Source organism: Aulonocara stuartgranti, assembly GCF_965226115.1.
Source record: "Aulonocara stuartgranti genome assembly, chromosome: 7".
Classification (NCBI taxonomy): Eukaryota; Metazoa; Chordata; class Actinopteri; order Cichliformes; family Cichlidae; genus Aulonocara; species Aulonocara stuartgranti.
The window spans coordinates 51,702,989-51,727,520 of record NC_138945.1 but is presented as its reverse complement, the minus strand read 5'-3'; the positions used below and the strand labels follow the sequence as shown (position 1 = coordinate 51,727,520).

Genomic DNA, 24,532 nt, shown 5'->3' with positions numbered 1-24,532 from the left:
TGCACAATAGAGCTCCGAAGGAGGCTGGAGAAAGGAGAGAACTATTTACTACTGCAGAAGAGTGTTTGGTGCATGCTAAACTTTGGCCAGCACTTCATTGTCTCTGGTGTCGATCATTTAATAGGCTAGTTGACATAATGAATGAGCCAGACCCACCTTCTGCCACTCCAGAAAGGCCCCAGCCTTATCTGAATTGAGAAGCACATTAGAGCCCCTCGGCCAATCGTGACACAGTCCTGTAGCATAGTGCAGGCCCGAAGGAGGAAGAGCAGACAACTTTTGGGGTTTTTTTGGTTTTTTTTGTGGTTGTTTTTTCAGAGTTTAATGAAGTTGGCCTAGTCACTCAAAAAGGGATTAAAGGAGAATTTAGTGTCACTGGGCTGTGACTGCTGAAGAGGAAACTCTAGTGTTCAGGTCACTGTGTGATCAGGATGGTCTCAGTTCAGAGCTGTACCAGGAAGAATATGGCTGGCTGTCCTCCTGCTGTACCGGGATATGGGAGCTCAGGAAAGAGTTTTCTTATCGACAATCTGCTGCAGTCTCAGACACCTTCAGCCGCTTCAAAATGGACAACGAGTGGACACCTGAGACGAGCAGCGTGTGAATGCCCAAGAAGAACCTGGGGCCCTGAGGACGGAGCCTTGGAAAGTCGGACCCAAAGTCTTCGGCCAGTGAAAGACTTAGGAGGGCCACATCTGCCACGTTCTGGTAAAGAGATTGATTTTATGCAAGTGAACCTTTAAACAAAATGTAAACTGTTTTTCCTTGTATGTTTTAATTTGATTGTAATGTAATGTAGTTTTTTTTTTTTTTTATGAATGTAAAGCTACAACTTTACATTCAAATCACACTAATTTTTTCCCCCCGGTCTTGCACCATCTATCAAACCCAGATATGTAGAGGAAAAACATTGTTCAATTAATAATGTAATACTGCTACTTTTGATGCTGCTTAGAGGTTTTATAAAACATGAAAGTAGGTAAGTATATCCATCTTTGCTAATAGTGTCATGTGTGAGTCCAAGACATGAAAAAATGAACAGATAATTAACAGATTTATACCCTTGCATGAAAGAAATAATAATCACTTATTTCTGAGTAATAACAACATTTTGTAAAAAAAAAAAAAAAGTAATAGTTTTTTAACATCAATTTGTAAATGCTAAAAAATGTCATTACATGTAGTCTAAATATTTAACAGAACAGTCTCTAAATTCTATGCAGATTTGCAAATAAATGTCAGTTAAAAGACAGAAAACTAGTGACTGATAACAGCTTAGTCAACATACAACTGGTAAGCGAAGATGTAAGTAAATGCATCAATTTTACTATTTACTTAGTTTCTACAAAATCTGACTTCTAAAAATCGTTGAAAATGTTAAATCATAATTCGCACAAATGCCAGTTTATTTTAAAACCGTTAATGTTTAAATACAATCTGAGACTCAGTTTTGTAGGCCTTCAGAAATATGAGCTTAGTGATTCAGGTAAGTGCTTTTGGGGATCACAGATATCACACCTGGCAATCGCATTACCCTATCTGACTGTCCCTGTGTTTGCAGATGTGCTGAGCAGTGTTTTCCTGCCGAGCCCGCAGTATCTGTTGGCATGCTGCGGTGGGTCCAGCCCCCCTCCTGTCTTCTCCAGTGAGTGTTTTATGCCTCATCAGCAATGCCTCAGCTACTCTCTAAGCATTAGCAGCAGGGTCTCCCATGCTCTCCACAGCTAATTACCGATGCAATGCCAAAGAGCTAATTCTCCGTTCAGTTCTGCACAGCTCTATTCATAAGCATTCACGGTTGTTTAGGAAAGGGAAAGAGGGGTGGGCTGCAAGGCTTTTAAGAGTCCCAGAGGCCCCCCTACACAGACACGCACCTTTTTTTGTACATGCAAATACACATTTAATAGTGCAAATATGCAGCACTAATAAACATCTTGTCTTCTGCTATATTAAGATAATAATTACCAGGTGTGGGTGATTCTTACTGCTGAGTAAGGCCAAATGTTTCAAAGCTTTACTCCCTCAGCACATTAACAAGTTTGGGTGGCAACACAAAGAGTTTGAAATAAAACTTTCAAGGTGAATAAAATGAGGCAACAGTTACAAAAGCTATTACTGCTTCCACTGAAGGAAAATTTACATTTTTTAAAGCATGGTTCAAAGTATCTAATTTAGGATTTGTGAAGAGTACTAATTCTTCATCATCATTTAAAAGACTGAAATAAGTCAGGCAGTTCTGATATTTGGTCATTTTCCCTCATTAATTGGAAGTTATTAGTTTCTGCACCCTGTGATGCCTGTCAAGAGTCGTGCAAAATAGCACAAATCAGAAAGCCGTCATCCCACAAGTCCCTGGGGTCCCCTTAGTAGGTTGACACTTTCCCACAGTGCCCGGCAACGAAACAATGCCAACTCTAGCCATGACCAATTGCCACTTTCACTCCACCATCCACACGCGACCTCGCTGCAATTTTTCACTCCAGCAATGAACTCCACTAAGCACAAAAAAGTCTCCCATTTTTCAGTAGAAGAGGGCTGGACAAGTAACATCCCCCACCCATTGTGTGGCTACAGGGCTTGGTTCGCCGACCCCCCGTCTTTCTCCTGTCCTTCAACTCTCATTCCTGCCCATTGAAGACCTCTTGACTAGGACATAAAGCATTCAATGAAAGTGACTTTTATAGACTTATTTGAGCTCATCTTCACATACAAACTGGCTTCAAACTTGCAAGAGAAAAGATTTAGTGTTGGGCCACTGAACCATCGAGTAATGGCATTTCCATTGAACAGCTCTATTGTTGGTGTCCCATATGGCTCTATAGTTGGCCCACTAGAGTAGACACACGTTGCCCAGGAATGACCTGGTAATCAGCTATTTAAGTAAAAGCTATTGAATGCCAATAGAGAAGTGAAAAGCATGTCCAAACCAGTTTTGTGCTCTCTAGAGGTGGTCTATGTGCAGATTTGTCGTACAGATTAAAAAGGCAATGTTGAATAGATCAGATAAATTGTTTCACTTGACTTTTGTTGTGTGTGCACCTGTGAGTGAAGCAGCGTGGTATTGGCCCTCTCAGGTCACCAAATCTCCTTTTTCCAGGTTGAAATGGTTTTCTATTCTCATTTAGTCACCCTCAGTTTGTTAAATTGGACAAATAGAAAGAGGATTCAAGAATGTGCGATAAAGTAAGTGTGACAAAGACAACTGGGTTTGAAAAAGTAGGAAATGTGAAACAGTAAGTGGATATATTATAAATGTGGAGAAGATCCGATTTTATCCAAAGCTTGAATAACCTGTTTCCGTTTATAAGACACTACCTTGGTGTTCCACTGTCTGCTACTTACCTTCTCCAAGATGTTTTTTCATGAATCTACACTTTTTGTTTAAACTGATACAGTATGTGTTACAACCTACCTTGCAGAGATGAACCACCCACCATTGATTTTTATTGCTCTAATAAATAGCCCATTGAATATGTCTAGTACTTGAAACTGATGTCAATAAACTGACATGTTATTGTTCCTCTAATTCACTTTCAGAGGGAGCAAACATTCAGATGTGGTCTGCTAATGCAAGTCCAAACTCACGTAGAGGGATCCTTAGGAGAGCTGTGTTCTCTGAAGAACAAAGGAAAGAGCTGGAGAGGACCTTTCGAAGACAGAAATACATTAGCAAGACAGACAGGAACAAACTGGCAGCTAATCTCAGCCTTAAGGAGTCACAGGTAATCGAATTCAAATGAGCTCATGTTTCGAATATGTGATCCTGCCTTACAAAAGGGTGCAGGGGAAAGTGACAGCTGTAACAGCTCACCTTAAAGATCAAACCTAAATTCCACACAGTGACCAAGATCTCTAAACTGCATTTACAACTTAAAATGAGAAGCTAACATAATTATAATGAAGGACTTCACAAACTGAACTAAAACCTTTACACTGTCGCACTGCTTTAGGTAAAGATTTGGTTCCAGAACCGGCGCATGAAGTGGCGAAACTGTAAAGAGAAGGAGGTTCATAACATTCGTTCCCCAATGGATGAGCTCATGGCCCGCGGTCTTGGTCAGGAAGAAGAACCACAGAATTACACTAATGCAAAAACAGAGAGATCATCAAAGCAAAAGAGTGCCAAAAACACATGAGAGGTCATAATGTATGGAGGGCAAACTTTACATCTACAAAATAAAAAGACTACAATACTCTGATGGTTCTAAAAATATATGGATGAAACATTGTCTGTGTATGGCACGTTTCTTGGCATGATAAATGCAATTTGGTTCAGCTGCTTGGTCAATCACATTGCAGTGCACTGGCTTCAGTAAGCAGTTTCATGGCTATTACCCTGACAAGTATTTCCAGGAGAGACTGTAATTGGAGTCCATTAAAGGCCGGAATGATTCACTTCATTTACTGCACTTCCATATTAGGCTGTTTTATATTTCACATTTTCATAAGCTCTACACTTATGCTTTGTTTGTAATCCAAGTCCATTGGAACTCATGTTTCACTTTCTATATTTTGTAAATATTTTTGTCCAACTGTAAATAAAGCATTTCGATAACTCCTGTTTTAGACATTGTTTGTGCTTAGTGATCACCCTACTATATATTATTCATTGCTCTTAAATATAATCTTGTTAATGGAAGAGCATAATTACAATGAAGGTATCAAAAACCATAATGAATTGTTGTTTAAAACAGAATTGTATATAGATCACGCGCTATCGTGATCACAGTCCAGCTGAGTGCATTTCAGGCTGCAGAGATGATTTTTGACTTTATTGGAGTCTCTGCAGAAGCAGCAGGTTATGATGGTCGAATCCTCCTTGTTTATAGCCAGAAAAAGTCTGAAGAACAACTAAACTCTATGCAGAGATGTAACCCATGTTTCGAATATGTGCTGAAAAGAATAAAAGGGAAAAAACAAATTCTTTCAAAGAATGCATTGTATGATGGATTTATATATGGACTAAAAGTGAACTTTTGAGTATTAAGAAGACGCAAAATATATATTTCATAATTTGCCATAATTATATTTTATACTTCATTCCTGCAAACATAAAAAATCGTCTGAGATTTGCAGTGAACACAAAGTGAAACATTTTCAACTGCAGTGTGAATCATTAAAATGCACTGTATCAGTGAGCCCTAGACCCTTGTTGAAGCTGTACTAGTTGATCCTGATTGTGATCCCGTTACATGCTCCAGTAGTTGTGACAGGAGCTCATTCCAGACCCACAGATAACGTCAGAATCAACCCTGTCAGTTGTTGTTGTTGCATGTGAAAGAAAAGCTTAAATAACTTGTTGCTTTAAAACATCACTCCAGTCACCATACCAAAAAAATGTCTTGCTACTATGATTGAGTGACATTACTTATCTTAACCATATGTCTTTATCATTAACAACATCATGAACTCACTTTCAGTCTTTGAGTATTCTCTTGGTCACGTGGTGTTTGGTTACCATGTGTGGAACTTTCTGTTGGTTAAGAAAGAAATAATATTTTTGTTTTGTGAACACGGGGAAACAAACTACACAATTATAGTTTTGTTTTAATGGCAACTCAAATGAGGGTGGTTGATGATGATAAATGAATGACAGATAAAGGCTAATGGGTAATGATTGATGATCATTGTTAAGCATGAAAAAACCCCACAAATTTAGCATGCAGGTCTGTGAGATGCCATGCATTCTTGAAGACTGTTGTGTGACTCTATGAAATAGAGAGATCTGAATGGAAGGGAACATGGAATCCCGCCTGTCCATCGGGACCAGCGCGTTGCCACGCATTGAAAATTCAGGCATGAACAATTAGAAAGAAAAAAAAAACACCATTCTTAAATTCCACAAACACAAATTTGTTTGTAGTGGATAAAAATGATATTTTCATGTCATACAATTTGCTTATTTAGCAACTTAGCCAATGTACCCACACGGGAAAAAGTATTACAGACACTAGACTTACTCAGACATTTCAAATAAAGAACATTATTATTGGGGATAAATAAAAGATTTTAATTTGTTGCGCTTGTCTCCTATTCATTTTCAGTTCACATAAATGATTTTAAATAAATGACCATTATCAAAGTAACCTTCATCACATCAGACATGTGACACATTGTGTATTATATGGAATGCTGATGATTTTACTTCACAGCTATTCCCGAGGCTGAATTGGCTTTCACCAAAACAGTCAAATATTTAGCATTTATTTTAAACTCCAAGACAACATAAAACCCAAAAGGAGATTTTTCAAAAGTACCAAACACATCCATTGTTCATGAACTATGTCTGTTTGGCCGAGCTGTGAAAACAAGACTATTCAAATGTAAAGGGAGTGATTGATCTTCTCGTTAGCATTACACAGAATGGGCCTCACGCTGTGAACATAGTGATCAAGACATTTAAAACAGTTTGGCATCTTATGCAGAACAATTTATAGGCAATCCAATTTGTAACCATTACTGCATGCTAGGTGTTAGTTTTACATTGTATTATGCAATGTTTCAGAACAAGTGGCATTAGTGTGCCACCTTGTGGTGACATAAGTGTTAAGTGGTTTTTATTTCTGATTTTTATTAGTTCTCTCTTGTAAGAGCAATAACTAAATAACTGTTGTAATAAAGAGATAAACATACTAGGCTAAAGCAAGGCTTTTGAGCATAAGCATGAGGGAAAGAAACCTCACAAATATGTGGTTTCATAGGACGACTATTTTATTGTCATTTATTCCAAACAACACACGGAACATCATAAATACAGCTTTTAACAGAAAATATAATCTACTATAAATTTATATGTATAATACTATGTACAGGTTTCAGTGCGTCTTAATTCAGTGTGCTAACAAAAGCACTAACAAAGATGAAATGAGACGGCGACCTGCTCAGATGAGCAAATTGCTTGAGTCAGAGTCTGTTCTCATAACAATTACCCTCTTTTACAAATGCTTCTTAAAACCCAGTGCCACTGAGCTCCATCTGTGCCTCAAAACACAGATTTCAAGCTCCTGTTTTGGTCCATGTCCCTTCAACATCTGTGGTGCTTCCATTTTCGAAATGCCACTGCAATGTTTGCATCTTTTCTGTGCCAAGGGAAGACACGAGTCAGAGAAAGGGTCCCATCATGCTGCACAGAACCAGTCAGCACATAAAGCTGTGACCTCCCAGGACGCACAAGGGCACGGGCACATCTAACGTTGATAAGGAGCCACTGCTGGAGCAGATGCTGGGTGTCATAAGGCAACAGAGGACCCTGACGGATAAACTCGACCCGCCCCTCAATTTCAAATTCTGGCTCTCCTGTGGGTAGGCGAAGACAGTGGAGTTTGGCAGTAACAGCTGTAAAGGAAAAAATGAATAATAATAAACACCAGGAAAATTGGAAGTTGTGACAAAAACAAACAGATGTGACTATACCGCAGCTTTTTGAGAGATTTTTTGAACGTACCAAAATCATGGCTGCAGAAAGAATCCAAGATTGTTTTTGATTCAGGAGCCTCTTCCACATAAGGACAGTTTTGACAGGCAGATTTAGGCAACCCTGCGATAAAAATCAAACATTTTTTAAAATAACTGTGGTAATCATAAAACAACCTGAAAGAGTAAGGAACTGGTTTTCTATTATACCAGTGGAATTAAACATTATAATCCTTAATAATGAACATGTAGTCTTTACCTTTAGAAAAGATGCCAGGTTTTCCATGGTGAGAAAGACACATGTCTTCCTCAGCAGGGAAACGGTCACAGTCAAGAACATCAGGCCATGAGTGTCCTTGGCAGGCAAGCACTGGGGCACAGCTTTCCCTCACTGCCACACACAGACTACGGCAGGGCTGGATGAAACTGAACAAATAGCAACAAGATGTTACACAGTGAACAAACAAGATTACAACGGTCATGATTATTAAAGGAAAGAATAAAAAGAAAGCAAAGCTCAACACAGAAAATCTACTTACGTGTCAAGACAAACAGGGGCAATGAGGGAGCAGAGGAAGGCTTGTGCTTGAGGGTGGCAGCCTGTCTGTAACAGCGGCCTCCAATCCTCTGAATGTGGCACCACCTCGCTTTCCAGGCTACTGTGGCCCAAAAAGTTTGGCAAACGCATCTCTGAGTATCCAACATCTTTGCAGACATGCATCTTGTGGGGAATGGCAACACAACGAGTAGACTGACCCATGTCAAATGCCAGTAAAGGACAAGCCATAGTCATAAGAGCCACAGTGAAGAAAACAGCCATAATGTCAGGATCAGAAAGCCAAACCAGGAGAGGACACAAGGATAAACAGGGAGAGCTTTAAACCAGCTTTCTTGTTGCCAGTCTCTGCTGAAATGGCATGATATATATACAGCAAGGTCAGCCAGCCCCATGAGTCTGTAGGTCTGTTATCAACCACCAATCAAAGATGCAGAGACGTGTCTTTGGAGATAACGACTTGTTTTGTGATGACCGCAGACGACAGGGGGGGTGGCAGTAAGCAGATGGTGTGTGGAATAGGGGGGCGGGGAGGGGGAAACACTGGGGAATCCCAGCCCCAACTTTCACCACTCAGTTAAGTCACACGGTCTCCTGCATTCGCTTTTATAGGTCTACAGGGCACAAAAATGTTCATGAGAAAGAAAAAAGGAAAGTTTCAGTATTCAGGGGGAAAAAAGGTCATTTTGAATTTGATGGCAGCAACATTTCACACACACAGGGTGTGACATGTTGTGACAGGGTCACGTTTACGACTGTGTAGCATTACTGTTTTTTTAAACAATAGTCTGTAAATGTCTGAGATCTGAGGAGAGCAGCTGCTGGATTTTTGGGAGTGTTGTCCCATTTTTGCTTGTTATAAAATCTCAGCTGCTCAGCAGTCCCAGGTCTTCTTTTCCTATTTTTCATTTTATGATGCTCCGAATGGTTTTAGTTGGTGTAAGGTCTGGATGGCATTTAGGCCATTTCAGTGCACAGACTCTTCAACTATACAAAGCCACGTTGTAATAGCTGCAGTTACAGGTTTAGGATAGTCTTGCTAAAGAGTGAAAATTGTTTTGTCAGGATGCTGTTTTAAAGGTTGTATGTGCATTTAAGTATTAATGATGTGCTTTCACTTGTGCAGGCTTTTGAACTGAGTGGTGATAAGTTGGATGGTCTGTCTCCTCTTTAGTGTAGAGAATGTGGAGTCTATGTTTTGCAAAAATAATTTCAAATTTCTATTCATCTAACCGTGGAACATTTTTCCAGTTCGCTTCGGTCCATTTTAAATGACCTTCGGCCTGAAATTTCCAATGATTTTCAGCCTTGCGCACAGAGATTTCTCCAGATTTGCGTAATTTTCAAACAATTTTATTTAGACGATTCATTAGATATTCACCAGTCCTTAACAAATTTATGTTAAGGAACTGTTCCACAATATTTCTGTGTTCTAACATTAATAAAATATGGGTTTCTAATATATAACAATCATTGCATTCTGTTTCTGTTTACACAGCATCCCAGCGTTTTTGGAATGCAGTTTGTGTATGAAGTTGTTTTGCATCTCTGAAAGTTCTATTTAAAAATAAATAAATGAGGTTTTGTAGACAGTCAGGCTGTCTCCCTTATACGGCAAGCCTCTTTCATGTGTTCCTGCTTCCTAATTGGAGACTCATCTGAAGAGCCTCCAGTTCTCATTAGCAAACCAGTGTCTCCTCTGGCACACCTGGCTTTGATCTACCAATAACCCAACCTCAGATCCAGATGTAAACTCTTTAATTTATCCATTTCATGGAATAGAAGCTGAGAAAATTCCTGTTTCATTAACCAATGCAGTGACATAATGACATATTCCAGATCAGTTTAGAGAATTTAGACCATTTCAATTCTTCTTTCTCTAGTAACATGTCCATAAATTTCCTATGTACATTTGAGGTGGGAAAAATATCCTGAGAAAATATGTCAAAGAATACTCTTTTTAAGTTTTTTTTTTTTAACAAAATAATAACAATAAATAATTTAATAACGCAGCAATGTATAGCATTCACCGTCAGTGAGAATTATGCCTAAAGTGCATCCCAAAAACCCATTCAACAGACCAAAGGTCTCATCTTTATTTGTCAACCATAGATAAAGACACTCATTTGTCAATACAACAGAACTCCATTACAGCATCGTCATGTTTGTTTTGATGTCGTCTGTCTCTAGGTTTAGATCTGTATCTGAGGCTGATGCCACTAAGACTTTCTCTTACAAACAAGAAGGCTCTATCCTAACCAGCCTCCTGTGGCTGGTGATCAGAGATGACAAAGTAAAGTGCTTTCTGACTGACCACATTTGTGTGTGTCAACGCTGTCTGCTGTGAGGACAATGCACCATTGAGCCCTCCATGGTTGCAAGCCCTCCAATGAGCAACAGCTTAGTCAACTTTTACAATCTGATGAGCGGAGACTGGTTCCAGAGCTTGGGTAGACGAGTACAGTCAGTAAGATGGGGACTAACTGAGCAACAATAGTTCAAGACTAATTTGGGAGAATAGGTCAACACATTTAACAAGCTCCCCCTGCTGAGTGCCCAGCAGGGATCTATTGTTGAGCCTAATGGATGCCTTGTAGACACAGTGTCTGTCTTGGTAATGTGTTGCCTGCCCCTACCTCAGTGAAAAGGTGATAGTGTAGTGATCCTAATACCTGAGCAGCTCTGTCTTAATACAGTAGATGGTCTAGCTTGGACAATTATCCCTTAAAGCCAACAATTAAGAGTAGCTTTAGCCATTTTCCTACATATTCTGCACCATCTGGCTTTCATAGACATTGAGCAGAGGATCTGTACGACCAAGCGATCAACTTTTAAGTTCAGGGCTGTCATATGGACTTAAACAGTCCATCATTACCTGTTACCATTTTCATTTAAGTTAAAGTGATTCTTACACTAAATACCTAAAATCGAGTAAGCTACGCATATATATTTATACGCAGAATTTTTAGTTTTTCAATGAATTTCCCTGTTTAAATGCATAAAATACAAATTTTCAGCTTGCAGCTTATAGAAATATAATTTATTGTCCCTCATTAGGTAAATGTATCATATTTAGCTCAGAATTATGTTTATTTCGAAGTTTCTACCCACATGAGGAATTTGTCTTGGTGTCATGGTGCAAAAATAATAGTGGTACAAAACTACATGGTATTTACAGTACATCTAATATATACATATCTATACAAGTACAATAAAAACAAGAATACTTTAAGTTAACTATTTATTGATTATTACCTACTTATCTACAAATTTTAGCTAGTAGTTCTAACCGCACATTCACTAATGATTACAAGAAAAAAAAAAAAAAATCAGCCCATGCTAGCTTGTTTTAACAGCTTATTGCTTAATGAGTTAATTCATGTTTCCCCCCCAACATTATTAACCAATCTTAGCTTTTGCGTTTTTGCTGTATATTTAGCTGGCCAAGACATTTCACTTTATGGCAAGTAGTTTTTTTTGTTTGAAGGGCTGATGCAATCTTTCCATATGTGATATAACCCCCTCCTCCTTTGGTAACCAACTTGTCTGCTCTGAGGAATTCACAGGTATGTCTTACCTCCTTACAAGCACCACCTGCTATAATAAAATAAGCACAAACTAGTGAGAATGCAGCTGGCACGGACTGTCCCCATTATGTGCTACATGTGAGCACATAATGCTGGTATACACACTGTCCTGGGACCAAAATAAACAAACCCACAAACACCCCGTGTGGGTTTATACTGTCTGCTTATTTCAGACACTGACTTTAGCATCTTGTGGGGAAAATAGTAACCTTTTTTCTATGTGATAATAAAAATTTGTTTTCCAGACCTTGGGTTTTAATCTGTGCATTTGAAAGTTTTAAATAATTCATTAATAGTAACTGTGCCAGCAAAACAACGTCACAACACATCATGCTTCAAAATCTAAGTGAGAAACCTGGCGGACTATAACTTAAGAACCTACAAAGCAACATTATTTTAAACAATATAAATGTGTATGGGTATTCTTCACTCTATGGTACAGCTATTATTGGAGAAGTGGGACACCAGAGGAAAAAAAACCAAACCCAAACACCTGAGGCATACATCAAAGACGGGGGTGTCTTTTGGAAGAAAAGAAAAGGGACTTTGTGTCTGAGCTGAGCTCTCTCACAGTTCAGATAAGCGTTATCCCCTCCCTGCTCCTAATAGACCCATTAACTTAAAGACACTGAACCCCCATTTTTGTCTTTTCTTTTCCCATTACTCCACCCACTGGGCTCCAGTAGGGCTGACGGTGAGTGTGTGCAGACTTAGACTCAATAGCACTCAATTGTCACATCCAGTCTCTAGGTCTTATGGGTAGACACTATTATATCAACTTATGCAGACAACTTGCCCATAAAATCCGCAGACATCTGCTTAGGTTAATGCCCTCAATATACCAAAACCTTGTTTTGTTGTATCCATTTTCTCTTGATTATCAAAGAGCTGGCACCACATTACTTTCTTTTTGCTTTAAAAGCAAGGTCGATTCCATTCAAATAACTGTGGAACCATTACTGTGCAGACTGGGTAGATAAACACACTGGGACCATTAAGGTGCAATTCTTGGTAATTCACCCAAAAATCAGAACCATCTTATGCACTGTCAAGCACATCAACTTAATGGCAGGACACAAGAATGCTTGGGCCCTGATCATGAGTATCACCTTTATTTCTCATCTCAGTGGGACTGCATTTGGCTCTTAGGCAAACAAGATATTTTTCTTTTTAAAGCAATTACGTTAAGAGGTACACAGAGACAAGCCGAGAAAACGTGAAGGAGGAAAAACAAATATAAACACAATTTGATTGCCAGGTTGACTGTGCTGCAGTACACCCCCTGTTTTTGTCCCTTTTATGTGCTCCTTTGCTCCTCTGCAACACTGTGGGAAAATGAGATGGGGTTCACATTTTTGCACAATAATAATAATAATAATAATAATAATAATAATAATAATAAAAAAATCAGAATACCATCTGCACTAACAATAAATAATATTTGATTAGTAGCCTTGCAATAGTCCAGAATATCCATTATGAACCTGTTTACTTACGTGTGAACATCTTGAAGAGAGGAAGGAGGATCGCAGCCCAGATAAGCCTCATTAATAAAGCAGTACTCAAGCAGAGCCCTGAAGCATAGGTCCTGGAAAGGAATTATGATTTTAGAACATATAGGGTGAATGCATTTTATTACAACCAGTCTGATGAGAGAGAGAGAGAGAAAAAAAAAAAAGTTAAGAGGTCACTCACCCTAATGAGAATGTGGGGGTTTCCAACAATTAAAAGCAGAGCTTTGGGTCGAGTGATGGCCACATTGAAGCGTTTTGGGTTGGCCAGGAAGCCAAGCGTACTCTTTAGATCATCACTCTGTAGTGACTCACTAGAGCGCACCTATATTATAGAAGAATTATATGGATTAAATGCCATGACAGTGAACATAAAATATGTAAATGTTACGGGTTTACGTTTGGGCACAAGGTTGAACTAAATCTACAACCATATACACCTGCCCGTTCCCTTAGGTCCGCCAATCAGCAGCTCCTTAAGGTACCGAAAACTAAGTATAAATCTAAAGGTGATCGTGCTTTTGCTGTAGTTGCTCCAAAGTTGTGGAATGATCTACCCTTGCATGTTAGGCAGGCCTCTTCTCTCTCTGAATTTAAAAGTCTTCTTAAAACATATTTATTCGCTGAAGCCTTTGGCATTGATTAGAGGGGTTGACTCAATTTGTTTTAACATGTTTCAATTTATTTTAGTTTTTTTTTAGTTATTTATTTTATCTTATCTCATTTTAATTTTCTTTACTTATGCTTTTAGCATGTACAGCACTTCGTGAACTCTGGTTTTATGTTAAAGTGCTTTATAAATAAAGGTGGTATGGTATGGTAAATCAGCATGTCTGCTTATTCATTAAAAAATAAATTTAAAAAACTCAATAAATAAACAGGGGCTTCAGTATAGTGGAAATTTTACATGGTACAGGTTTAATTTGTGTATTCACTATTTAAATCCTGTGTAATTTGAGGTTAAAGGATATACACATTCAGTGGCCACTTCATTAGTTGCACCTTGCTAGTAACCTGTTGCATCACCACCAGTCTGAACAATTAATACAAAGTAGGATGATCTATGCTTTTGTTGTTTACACCAAAATCTAAACCCAACCATCCAAATGACAATTAAAAAAAAACAAAAACCCCCACCCATGTCTGCCACTTGGATTAACCCAAAGAAGAAATAATAATAATAATAATAATAATAATAGTTATATCAAAGTCAAACTCAACTTTGATATAATTTGATATATAATTATATCAAAGTTTATATAATTTTGCTATCATTTATATAAAATGATAGCAAAATTAATATCAAAATACTGCACATATTTTGATATTTGATAACACAGATGCATGTTAAAAAATAAAATAAAAATCAAACAGCTAGCCTTTTACTTAGAGGAAAATACAGTCCAATATTTCTACCTGTAATTAAAAGCATGTTTTTGCCTACCGTAGACAAAATGATGACCAGAAACTCTTGTCCTTGGAACTCCTCCACAGAGCCCACTTTGATGTCTGACAGGCCCACCTTCCCCAGCAGGACACGAATCTTCTCACACTGGTGAGGAAAGCCAGAAGAGTTTAGGGTCTACAGGAGTGCAGTTGGCCAGTTTTAAGTTGAAAAGCCATTAGGACTAACAGTTTGAATTGTGCAAATTGTTGGTTTTTTTTCTGTCTAATAAAATAGTAAAAGAAAAAAAACATTACAGTGATGAATCGTAAACTCATACTTGTTTTTTGTAGGGGGCAATAACGCCAATGTCAGAGGCATGGACAGGATTGTAGAGCTTCTTTGCCAGTTGACAGCAGTATAGCATGACCTGTACAGCTTCTACTGGGTTAAACCATGATGGGTTGTTACCTTCTCTCATTTCTGTGCCCTAGAGAAAGAAAGGGGGGGGGGGGGGGGGGAGAGAGAGAACATGCAACAAAATAAAAATGCAAGCTAGCAATCCCAACAAAGTGTCATATAACGTTCCTCAGTAAAGGAACCTATCACTTTCATTACCCTGACTCCATGAAAAAGAAGTGGGAAGCTTTTTTTGGGCAGATTTTTCCACTGGCACAGGGAGTCCACAATAGGCCTGGGTCCTTTACAGCACAGTTCTCCCTGATAGAAGAGCTTTGAAGGCAGTGTGAGCAAGGCCTCATGAGAACGATAGTTGTAGACCAGCTTAGTTACCTGTTGTTGTAATGAAACAGCACTCCTGTGATTATCATGTAGACTGAAAATATACTGACAGATTCCAGTCAAGTTCATTTATCATTAGATCTGCACTGTATCTTAAAACTTTTATCTTTACACATTGTAATATGATGCATTTCTGCAAAAAAAAAAAAAAAAAAAAAACAACTTAAAAATGCTCAACAGCATAAACACCTTTATGTAGAACACTAACCAGCTTAGGATTGTAGCCCCAGTCCTGTCTGGAGTACAGAGGGTTGGCCATCAGCCTCTCCAACAAAGACACCCCAAAGCCAAAGGCACTGGCTATCTTAGACTTCACAAGCGGACCCAACTGACAGGGGTCTCCAGCTAAAACAATCTAAATAAGGTTTTTTTTTAAAAACAACAACAAAAAGAGTAATTGTTAATAAAGGTCAGTTCAGTCATGGCCAAAAAGTAAAGTAAGTACACAAAAATATGTGGAAAATTAGTTTAACCAGTCATCAAATTCACCCCAACCCTGAGATTTTCTAGTGTCTGACAACACTCAAGTCAGGCAGGTCCATTGTTTAATCCACACAGTATTTCCAGTAGTAAGAAGACGCTCGCGGGGCTACATATGTGAAACAGACAACATCTGAACCCGATTCTCCCAGAGCTCATATGTAAAAACCCACTAAGGTCTTAATGAAATCAGTACATGTGTATTTGTGCTAACCTGTCCATCTCTCTCTGACACAACGCTCATCGGGATCAGGGACTCTGGCTCAGTGGCTTGACCGGCTTCATCCAGAAACAGATGAGTAAAGTGTCCAACTCTGAAGATTATTAAAGGGTTAGTAAACAAGGACTAAAGTGGGAGAAAAACTGATTAACTTCTCTCTACTATAACCCATGTCTTACGGTAGGCCTATATTATGGAACATGCCAGCACTGGAGCAGGTGCTGACCACAATCCTGTGGAAAGCAGCTTGACGAATGTCCTCTCCTGCCCTGGAGTACACTCTCAGCACTTCTGGGATAGACTACGGGGAGGAGTGGAGAGAAAAAAAATAAAGAAATAAAAATCTAAATCTGAAATAGTCAAACACATTAGCCTAAATACTATATTAAATAATATTAAATACCTCATTCTGTCTACAGGACGCATTAACACGGGCCATACTCGCAGCATGCAGGAAGCCACTGTTATGCAGGCGGATGCAGATGAGGTCAGCAGCACTGTTGGAGGGGGTACATACAAGTACCCGACTACTGGGCATAAAGTAGTAAACCTGGATGTGGAAAAGATTAAACCTCATACAAGCAATGGGAATCAAACAGCCATCATTTGCAAATGAGAGTCTAAAAAAGACTGAGTGCTAAGGATTTTTATTCACTTTGTCATAAAAATTAATTAATTAATTAAAAAAAATAAATAAATACTGGCGGCAGCAGCGGCCAGTGGTACCCCTCAGCCTCCTAGTAGATGCACCTAGGGTACAAATTTAAATAAGAAAAAAAAGAAAAAAAACCTACGTTGCCTTGTTCTCACATGTTACTGCATTCACAAGATTTTTTTAGAAAACGTGACCTCTGACCTCCAACCTTGAGGCCATGGTCACTGACATTCAAATTCATCAAGATTTTTAGTAGATACACCTATGGTATCAATTTGAAACTGCTATGTCAATTTATTGAGTTATCGAACTCACAAACTTGGGTGTCAACGCTGCCTGCTCACCCACCAGGCAGGGTAACAACAATTCTATCTATTGACAATCCAGACTTAAACCTAAATACCAATGGACAAAACGTAAAAATGAGTACAGCCACAGTGTGAATAAGAGTGGCACTTACAAAATTATATTTTTCTATGTATTCATGTGACTATATTGCATTGAGTATGTGCACCTGGAGTATGGCCTCTATAATGGTGATCGTCTTTCCAGTGCCTGGAGGTCCAAAGAGCACATACGGAAGGGGCCGGCACTCCCCTGCTAGGATCCTCTTCACTGCCTCCTTCTGAGGGGGGTTCAGGTCTGGGTTAAAGAAGTTCCCTTCGGTGGGGATGGGTTTAGATGTTGGTGCACAATCTAGATACAATTACACATTTGTTAATGATGATGCTGGTGACGTTATCAGTCAAAACACAGACAAAATCAATATGATACTGAAAATATCTGTACCTTTAGTCTGTGTGCCTTTTGACTTCATGTCAATGGTAATGCCTGACACTTTTCCATTTTCAGTGGCTGGTGCCTGTTTTTTTTGGTTTTTTTTAAACATATTTACATTTGATTAAAAGCTTTAAATTTAATCAAGTAATGTCTTACTGTCACCCCCCCATATTGTGCCCTACCGTTTTGTCATCTAGTTTATCCATCCATTTTCCAGTCCACTGAGGGGTCCGGGGTGTCACTCTGGAGGGGAAGAGAACTGCCCGACAATTTTAAAAACTGCTTTTAAAGTTAGTCATAAATGCTTGGGTATTCTGTAATCAATATGTAGCTATGGAGAAATAAAACAAGCTTTGTGTTTCTTTTTACAAAATGTTTGAAGGCATCTGAACAAGCTGTCGCTGCAGTACATCCTGTGTCAAGACAAGTCAAACAGCACCCTCTAGTGCCACTTTTGTGGCCCTGACAATGTGTGTCATACTAAAGATGAGTTTTCAAGCAGTTACTCTTGTTTTCCCTCTGTTTAGCCTTTTTCTGTTTTTCGATACATATTACACAAAATATAATTTCATTACATCAAAATATATTTTTATATAAAATTATTTAAAAGAAAATGAGTCTGGAATGTAGACTCACAGTAATTTAGATTGAACTTACTTTCCCCGAAGTGTTTTGTCTGTTCAAGTGCACTGTGACACCGCCTCATCGTCAATCTGAATAAACAAACATCAAAAACATTAAAAGGTAAACAAAAAACCCTGAGGCACAGCAACTATGAAACTGTTTTCAGGTGAAAGACAAATTTGAAATGTGAAGTAATAAATTAATTATGATATTAGGATTCTACTCATTTTCTCACCTGTTGTAAGAGAACTCAACATCTAGTGGCTCTCCGAGGTAGCTGCGCTGAAAGTCTGAGTTCACTCGCAAACTCACATCCTCATCATTGATCTGTGTAACAACTGAGCATTAGACTAACATAAAATTAAGTATTTTTTGAAAATATGCTTTACAATAAGAAATATCTCCATACCTCTGTGACGTAGCTAATGTACTCCATTACCACGCCATCACTTTGTGGCTTCTTTAGTATTATTCTGTCCCCTGAAAAGGAAGCTTGTCAACCTTCTTCTTTTGTTGAACAGTAACAATAAAGCAACAATAATGATGAAAGGCGCTTAAGGCCACCTTACCTATATAGAGATTAGGTCTGCCTTCGGCCAAACCCGGGACCTCGAGGTGCAGGTAGACAGCCCCTTTCCTGAGAAGCGCTCCGCTGATAGAGAATTCTCTCAGTTCCCTTTCTGCATTCAACTCTTCCAGCCACAGAAGGACTGAGAAACGCGACTGCATGTTTGACGGGGACAGCACCTGAGCAAAATGCAAAAACTTACTGTTTCACTTCATGCAAATTCTGATTTTCTATTTTCAATAGGGCACAAGACACCAGCCACCTGAGGCAGTTCCTAACATTTTACATCACATTACATACTTACTCAAGATCCACAGTTTGTTATTTTACTGATTCAGAAAGTGAAATTATTGTCAGCCAACCATAAACAACACCTCGGAATCATGTAAAAATCTAATGTTTTTTGTCATTATTTTTCAGGACCAGATTAACTTGACCACAGGCAAGCTCACCTCTCCAAGGCAAGGCTCAACAACCAGGACATCACTCTGGGCTTCCACACAGTCTCTTAGAGCTTGAGGCACAGGGTAGTTGGGTAGAAATTGTGGCAACCGTCGATTAGCAAGCCTAGAAGAGTGACAGTCAGCCTTACACAGCAAGTAGCAAGGGTTTGTTGTGAAACTTAATTTAGGGGGGGAAAAATAATTATGCCCACCAATAATCCCCCACATGATCAGAATCATTGGAATCAGCTCTTTCGATACCTTGGTGTTATTTTCGGAGCAGCTACTGTGATCACGTGAGAAGATTTCGCTGCCACTGGGCGACTATCAGTAGGAGCGTAGGGCACAGAGGGCTGAAGCACATCTTCACATTCACTGCGCACGGTGACCTCCAGGCGCCTCCCGATGGTGAAAGAAGAGAAGTGCAGCAGTAGCAGCTCAGCACAAGTTCCCAGGCTCCTTGAGAAATTTCCCAAACAAAATTCAACTGTACATAAAAATCATAACAACAAAGGCCCAATAGAGACACACGACACCTCCAACGGTAAAACTCTAATAAATTGTTAACCAGTAAATCCAAAGTGAGATTAAGCAAAGTTCTTCTTTCTCATACATTACCCATATTAGTGATTGTATTATTTTTATCATTGTTTTGATATGAGGAATAAAAACAAAACTTACTTTGCCTCGCAGGCTACAACAACTGGCAGTCTCTCTCCAGGTAAAATATCCAACTCGCTTTCCTGTCTTCTTAGACCAGGGGAATGGACCGCCTCCTTCTGCACATCGCCATTATCTTTGTCTCCATCTTTTACTTGGATTTCTGAAGACTTGACAGGGTTTTCTTGCAGCTGCTGCCCTTTTTGCCTCAGTGACGTCAATCCTTTAACACTAACCAGAGTGAACTGTTCTTCTGAGTCCCAGCCAGCAAAGTCGCAGTGTGTAAACTTGTGGGTCTCTGAACCTTTATTTCTGTTAAGAGAAAGATGAAGACACTAAAACGCAATCCTACTGAATACTAATTAAAATCGCATTTTCTCAATAATATATAGTCCACAGTTCTCTGAAAGTTTGTGATGCAGTAGCACAATTTGCTGTGATTAAGCACTCATTTCCCCTTCTAAAAGGATGTGCACAGGGAGCATTTTGTGCTGATCAATGCTGACCTCTATCTCCAAGAGACTACATCATTTGTTTTGTTTTCAAGTTATGTGCCCTTATAAATAGTGCCAACATGCTTGCTCTGTCTGCTGTGGTTCCCATTTAGGTTGCCTCTGGAAAATTAGTTTCATTTAATTTATGCTCATATGAACACGTGGAAAAAGTATTACAATGTTTTTACTCTCAATGACATTTATCAAACAAAAGAGCAAAGTAGCTGCACTTTCACTTTTGACAGGTACAAAAGCAGAATTAAATCAGTGCTTTTAATAAGATGTACATAAATTTTAAAGAGATTTCATTTTGAGTGCTCTTAAGATTTTATTTCTTCCCTGATTAACTTACTGTATCCAGAGCACCAGCTCTCGCGTCTCCCCAGTCATCAGTTCCCCAAACTGTCCGTAGTCTGTTACATTCAGCCCTCCTTTATCTTCTAAGATGCTCTTCAGCTCAGCCTCTCTGAGAGGTGTAGCAGAAAGATTTGCACTGCAATAAGAATAAAAAATACACTCATTATGATTAACTATCTATCAATCTGTCAATCCTTTCCGTCTCCGGGCGAGCTTTCCCGTGTTCAGTCAAATTAAGCCGCAGGCACCACTCCTGGTGGTACCCTTCCGTCAATTTCTTTAAGTTTCAGCTTTGCAACCATACTCCCCCCGGAACCCAAAGACTTTGGTTTCCCGGACGCTGCCCGGCGGGTAATGGGAATAACACCGCCGGATCGCTAGCTGATGATTGCTCAATGAAGTTATTTTTCAAGCAGAAACTGTAAAAAGCAAACCCACAAAATATACAGTCATCACTTCAAGCTTAAAAACTGTAGCTGATACCTCTGAGAGAAGGGTGCCATGCAAAGAGCCCTCCAGCTATAGAGTGACTGACTGCTCTCCACCATTATCAGCTTAACCAAATCTCCTACTAAAGGCTCGTAATGGGCAGGGAGCAGGAGAGAGTCCAAGTTGAAGAAAACACTGTCATCCACCACTCCACTACGACCATAGATACTGGTCACACGCACCTACAGAAAGGAGGTGAAAATGACAAATGGGGGGGGTTTTTACAAAGTTTTACCATTGCAAATAATTGAGCAGAAAAGTAAAGTACAACTAAATGGACTCCAATAAAATAAGCATGTATTGCATTTTAAAAAACAATGATACGATTACTTGGTCTAGGCGGCAATAGCGTAAAGGGACCACAGAATGAGCCTTTGTAGTCCACTGGTTAGGATTGATAAAATATTTTGCTTGGACCCAGTCTCCTTTCATTGGCTCGTAACCTGCGAGAAGACAGAAACGTAAACCTTCAGCAGACTGAAAGCATGATCTTTAAAGATCATGCTTCAATCATGCTTGGTTAAATCAGTCCAAAATACTGGCTGGGGCTGAATGACCAAGAATGGGTGTAGCAAAGCATCACGGGTGGAAGAAGCTTTTAGCATGTAACGTGAAGTGGGAGGTACCTTCCCAAAGACTGTGGCATGGGAAGTATGTGGTTTGATTTATGTAGCCACCATCTCCATCAAATGATGTGACCATGCCAACAAGAGGCCGCAGCTGCATAATGTCAGCTTCTAAGGAGGTTTTTCCTCCATCCTCCCAAGCGTCTGCACTCTTCTCCACCTAAAGGACATGGTTCAACAAAGCTCACTGTGAATGCCTTATTGGAGGGAACAACAAACAAGTTCTCAATAGAAACAACTTCACACTACGAAATAAACAGAAATTTAAGCTGTTGATCACATGAAGCACAGGCTCCTCACCCTTAAAGCTTTCCATCCCCCTTCGGAACCATCTCTTACTGCTATACAGTTGACCAGGTCTCCTTCTTTCAGTGGCACGCCACCCAAGACCTCACCACTAGTGAAGTAGATGGCATCGTCGATCATGCCATAGTCAAGACACAGCTGGGTTATCACCTGGCCCCTCAGGTGGCGAATGTCTTCCCTACCTGGTCAAGAAAAAAAATGCAAACCAAACTTGACTAATCTAATGTGTTAGTATTCTGCTATCAGCAATACACACAATTAAGCTGACCAAATTTTTACCTTGACGTGGTTTGAAGTAATATTGCATTTACCTGATTCATGGGAGAAAATGTCTCCTTCCACTTCGACTGTCCTCCACAGTGGAGAAACCAGCTTGGACAGCACACAACGCACCGCAGTAAGCATATCTGCAAAATGCTAGCTCACGCAGCTAGCTACCCGCACTAAGAAAACAGGACACAGGAGATCTGCTCTTAATCGCCCAGTGGCAGCTTAATCCACCTAAGAGCAGGCTGTACGTTTGCCGTTGTTACACTTAACTCGCTAACAGACTATTAATCGAACACACAACTGAGTGAAGTCATAAAGTTGAATAAGTTATCAATGTCTGCTAATTAGCTGGGGCAGGAAAGTTAACAAGTTCACACGTCGCAGGAAAAGTTAGCTAAAAGCTACCTCACTTTAAAAGCCCGCAAATAGAAAATAATTGAAAACATTATTAAACAAATAAAGGTAGTGAGAATATGTTAATAATAAATTAGTTAGTGACATTAAACTAATTTTCAAATGTCTGATTCGAGACCTGTTGGCTCTTCCACCCTGAAGATCCGTGACACTTTGGAGGTACGCAGGGACGCTCGGTCACGGCTAGTTTTAAGAAGGGCGGCGCTAGGAGAGAGAGGGTAGATTTAACCAAACGGGGGCGCTGTAAAGTACACAGTAAGCAGGTGATAGGAGGAGTGAGAAGAGAAGGAAAGACTGCCGGGTCTGCACGCTTTTTTTTTTTTTTAACTTTATTTATCACATTATAGACATACAGTCAAGTAAAACAGGGATCACATAAAAGATAACATTGTGGTAGTACAATGAGGAACAGAAAGAGTGACAAAGACAGTAAGACAAAAGTGAGTACAAAAAATAAAATAAATCAAGGGGAACATAAATAAACAAAAGTTTGCAAGAGCCAAAATCAAGTTAGCAGTTTCAATCGGTTATAGATGTTAACAGTCTTGAGAGCCTTAGTGTTTTTTGATGAGGAGATTGTCCTTATATATTGTGCAAGTTCCATTTTTAATACAAGAAGTTCAGGCTTTCTGCCGAGGACTTTGCTTTTGTGTATATGAAATTTTGCCAAAAATAAAACCAAATTTATAAAAAAGAAAGCATCATTGTCCTTGTCTTTAAAATTATAATAGCCAAAGATAACATCCTTATAGTACAGTTGAAGATTAGGGAGAACAAAGTCAGTAATAAACTTGTGGAAATCCTTCCAGAATTTACACGTAAATTTACATGACCAAAACAGATGAGAAACTGTTTCAGGTTGCTCTTGACAGAAGGTACAATTTACATTTATTTCAGCCATACATTTGGACAAATATTGTTTGGTAGGGTAAAACTTATGAATCAACTTAAAAGAAATCTCTTTAATTTTGTTTGTCAAGAAAAACCTTTGTGGTAAAGTCCAAACTTTTTTCCATTCAATATCTGTTACAAAATTGGCCCAATAAAATATGGCTGATGGAACAGAGACCATTGCATCCTGAAAGAGAGATCTTATTTTGGTATTTATAGACTTATGAGAGGAAAAGCAAACATTGCCAAGAGAAGAATGTAACACATCCGGGGGAGTGACCTGTAGTGGAGCACTGTGGGAGCATCTGTGTAACATGGACAGACCAGATGGGATGGCATCGAACACTATTGAGAATTCTTTAGGCGTTATCGGTACATTGTATCTCCTGAGGAACTCAGAGTAATTATAAAAGAGTCCATCTTCTCTAAATAACTGACTAACCAAGATTATTCCATTATTAAACCAGTTATTTAAAAAAAGGGTTTTATTTTTATAATTAATATTGCAGTTATTCCAAATAAAACAGTTTTGTGGAGAGAAATTGTGTTTGTAAATCAGCGCCCATGCCAAAAGAATTTGTTGATGAAAGTGAGAAAGTTTCAGTGGTATTTTTGGAATATTGTAATTGCAGAGCAGTAGGAAGTTAAGGCCGCCTAAATTAGAGAACACATGATGTGAGATAAAGTTCCAGATAGAAGTGGGATTTCTTAAATACTTTTTAATCCAGTTTATTTTAAAGGTGTTGTTAAGAGCACCGAAATCAATAAAATTTATGCCTCCTTTATCATATGAATTTAAAGCTACTGATTTACGTAAGTAGTGAGTTTTATTTTTCCATAAAAAATTGTATAATAATTTGTTAATTGACTTACAGGTTGTATTATCAACATGTAGTGACTGGGCAGCATAGGTTAGACGGGAGATACCTTCAGCCTTCGATAGCAGAACTCTACCCTTCAATGACAGGTCTCGCTGTAGCCAATGATTAAAAAGGGTCTACAG

The 24,532-nt window shown here is 39.0% G+C and overlaps 3 protein-coding genes across 3 annotated transcripts; 1 reads left to right on the top strand and 2 right to left on the bottom strand.

The window, feature by feature from the left end:
• Positions 1-431: 431 nt before the first annotated feature.
• dbx2 (developing brain homeobox 2) lies at positions 432-4,136 on the top strand (the record flags this gene model as incomplete). The annotated part of the gene is made up of 4 exons (XM_082538579.1): positions 432-708; positions 1,562-1,645; positions 3,538-3,722; positions 3,951-4,136. The coding sequence occupies 4 exons, from the start codon at positions 432-434 to the stop codon at positions 4,134-4,136; spliced, it is 732 nt and encodes a 243-aa protein (XP_082394705.1).
• A 2,606-nt stretch (positions 4,137-6,742) lies between these two features.
• Positions 6,743-11,292, bottom strand: szl (sizzled). The gene is made up of 4 exons (XM_082540828.1): positions 7,953-11,292; positions 7,673-7,839; positions 7,445-7,537; positions 6,743-7,335 (listed from the first exon to the last, which is right to left on the bottom strand). The coding sequence occupies exons 1-4, from the start codon at positions 8,231-8,233 to the stop codon at positions 7,025-7,027; spliced, it is 852 nt and encodes a 283-aa protein (XP_082396954.1). The 5' UTR covers positions 8,234-11,292; the 3' UTR covers positions 6,743-7,024.
• Positions 11,293-12,652: 1,360 nt separating this feature from the next.
• On the bottom strand, positions 12,653-22,866 carry mov10l1 (Mov10 like RNA helicase 1). The gene is made up of 27 exons (XM_082540827.1): positions 22,757-22,866; positions 22,266-22,397; positions 21,949-22,136; positions 21,649-21,808; positions 21,353-21,465; positions 21,017-21,204; positions 20,529-20,669; positions 19,704-19,994; positions 19,284-19,481; positions 19,032-19,146; positions 18,581-18,758; positions 18,421-18,491; positions 18,247-18,338; positions 18,045-18,100; positions 17,570-17,646; positions 17,397-17,469; positions 17,122-17,303; positions 16,356-16,502; positions 16,132-16,253; positions 15,947-16,046; positions 15,461-15,607; positions 15,070-15,243; positions 14,792-14,941; positions 14,512-14,619; positions 13,252-13,392; positions 13,053-13,144; positions 12,653-12,881 (listed from the first exon to the last, which is right to left on the bottom strand). Exons 2-27 carry the CDS (start codon positions 22,357-22,359, stop codon positions 12,854-12,856), a joined length of 3,426 nt encoding a protein of 1,141 aa, XP_082396953.1. The 5' UTR covers positions 22,360-22,397; positions 22,757-22,866; the 3' UTR covers positions 12,653-12,853.
• Between the last annotated feature and the right edge of the window lie 1,666 nt (positions 22,867-24,532).

Excerpts from the sequence above, each read along its gene's own strand:
- szl (XM_082540828.1), bottom strand. The coding sequence starts at position 8,233 with ATGGCTGTTTTCTTCACTGTGGCTCTTATGACTATGGCTTGTCCTTTA. Across the intron at positions 7,538-7,672 it reads ACCTGGCATCTTTTCTAAAG|GGTTGCCTAAATCTGCCTGT; the intron begins GTAAAGACTACA and ends TTTTTATCGCAG. Across the intron at positions 7,336-7,444 it reads TTTCTGCAGCCATGATTTTG|CTGTTACTGCCAAACTCCAC; the intron begins GTACGTTCAAAA and ends TTTCCTTTACAG.
- mov10l1 (XM_082540827.1), bottom strand. The coding sequence starts at position 22,359 with ATGCTTACTGCGGTGCGTTGTGTGCTGTCCAAGCTGGTTTCTCCACTG. Across the intron at positions 17,304-17,396 it reads AAAAGGCACACAGACTAAAG|ATTGTGCACCAACATCTAAA; the intron begins GTACAGATATTT and ends AATTGTATCTAG. Across the intron at positions 16,254-16,355 it reads CGTCCTGTAGACAGAATGAG|TCTATCCCAGAAGTGCTGAG; the intron begins GTATTTAATATT and ends TCCTCCCCGTAG.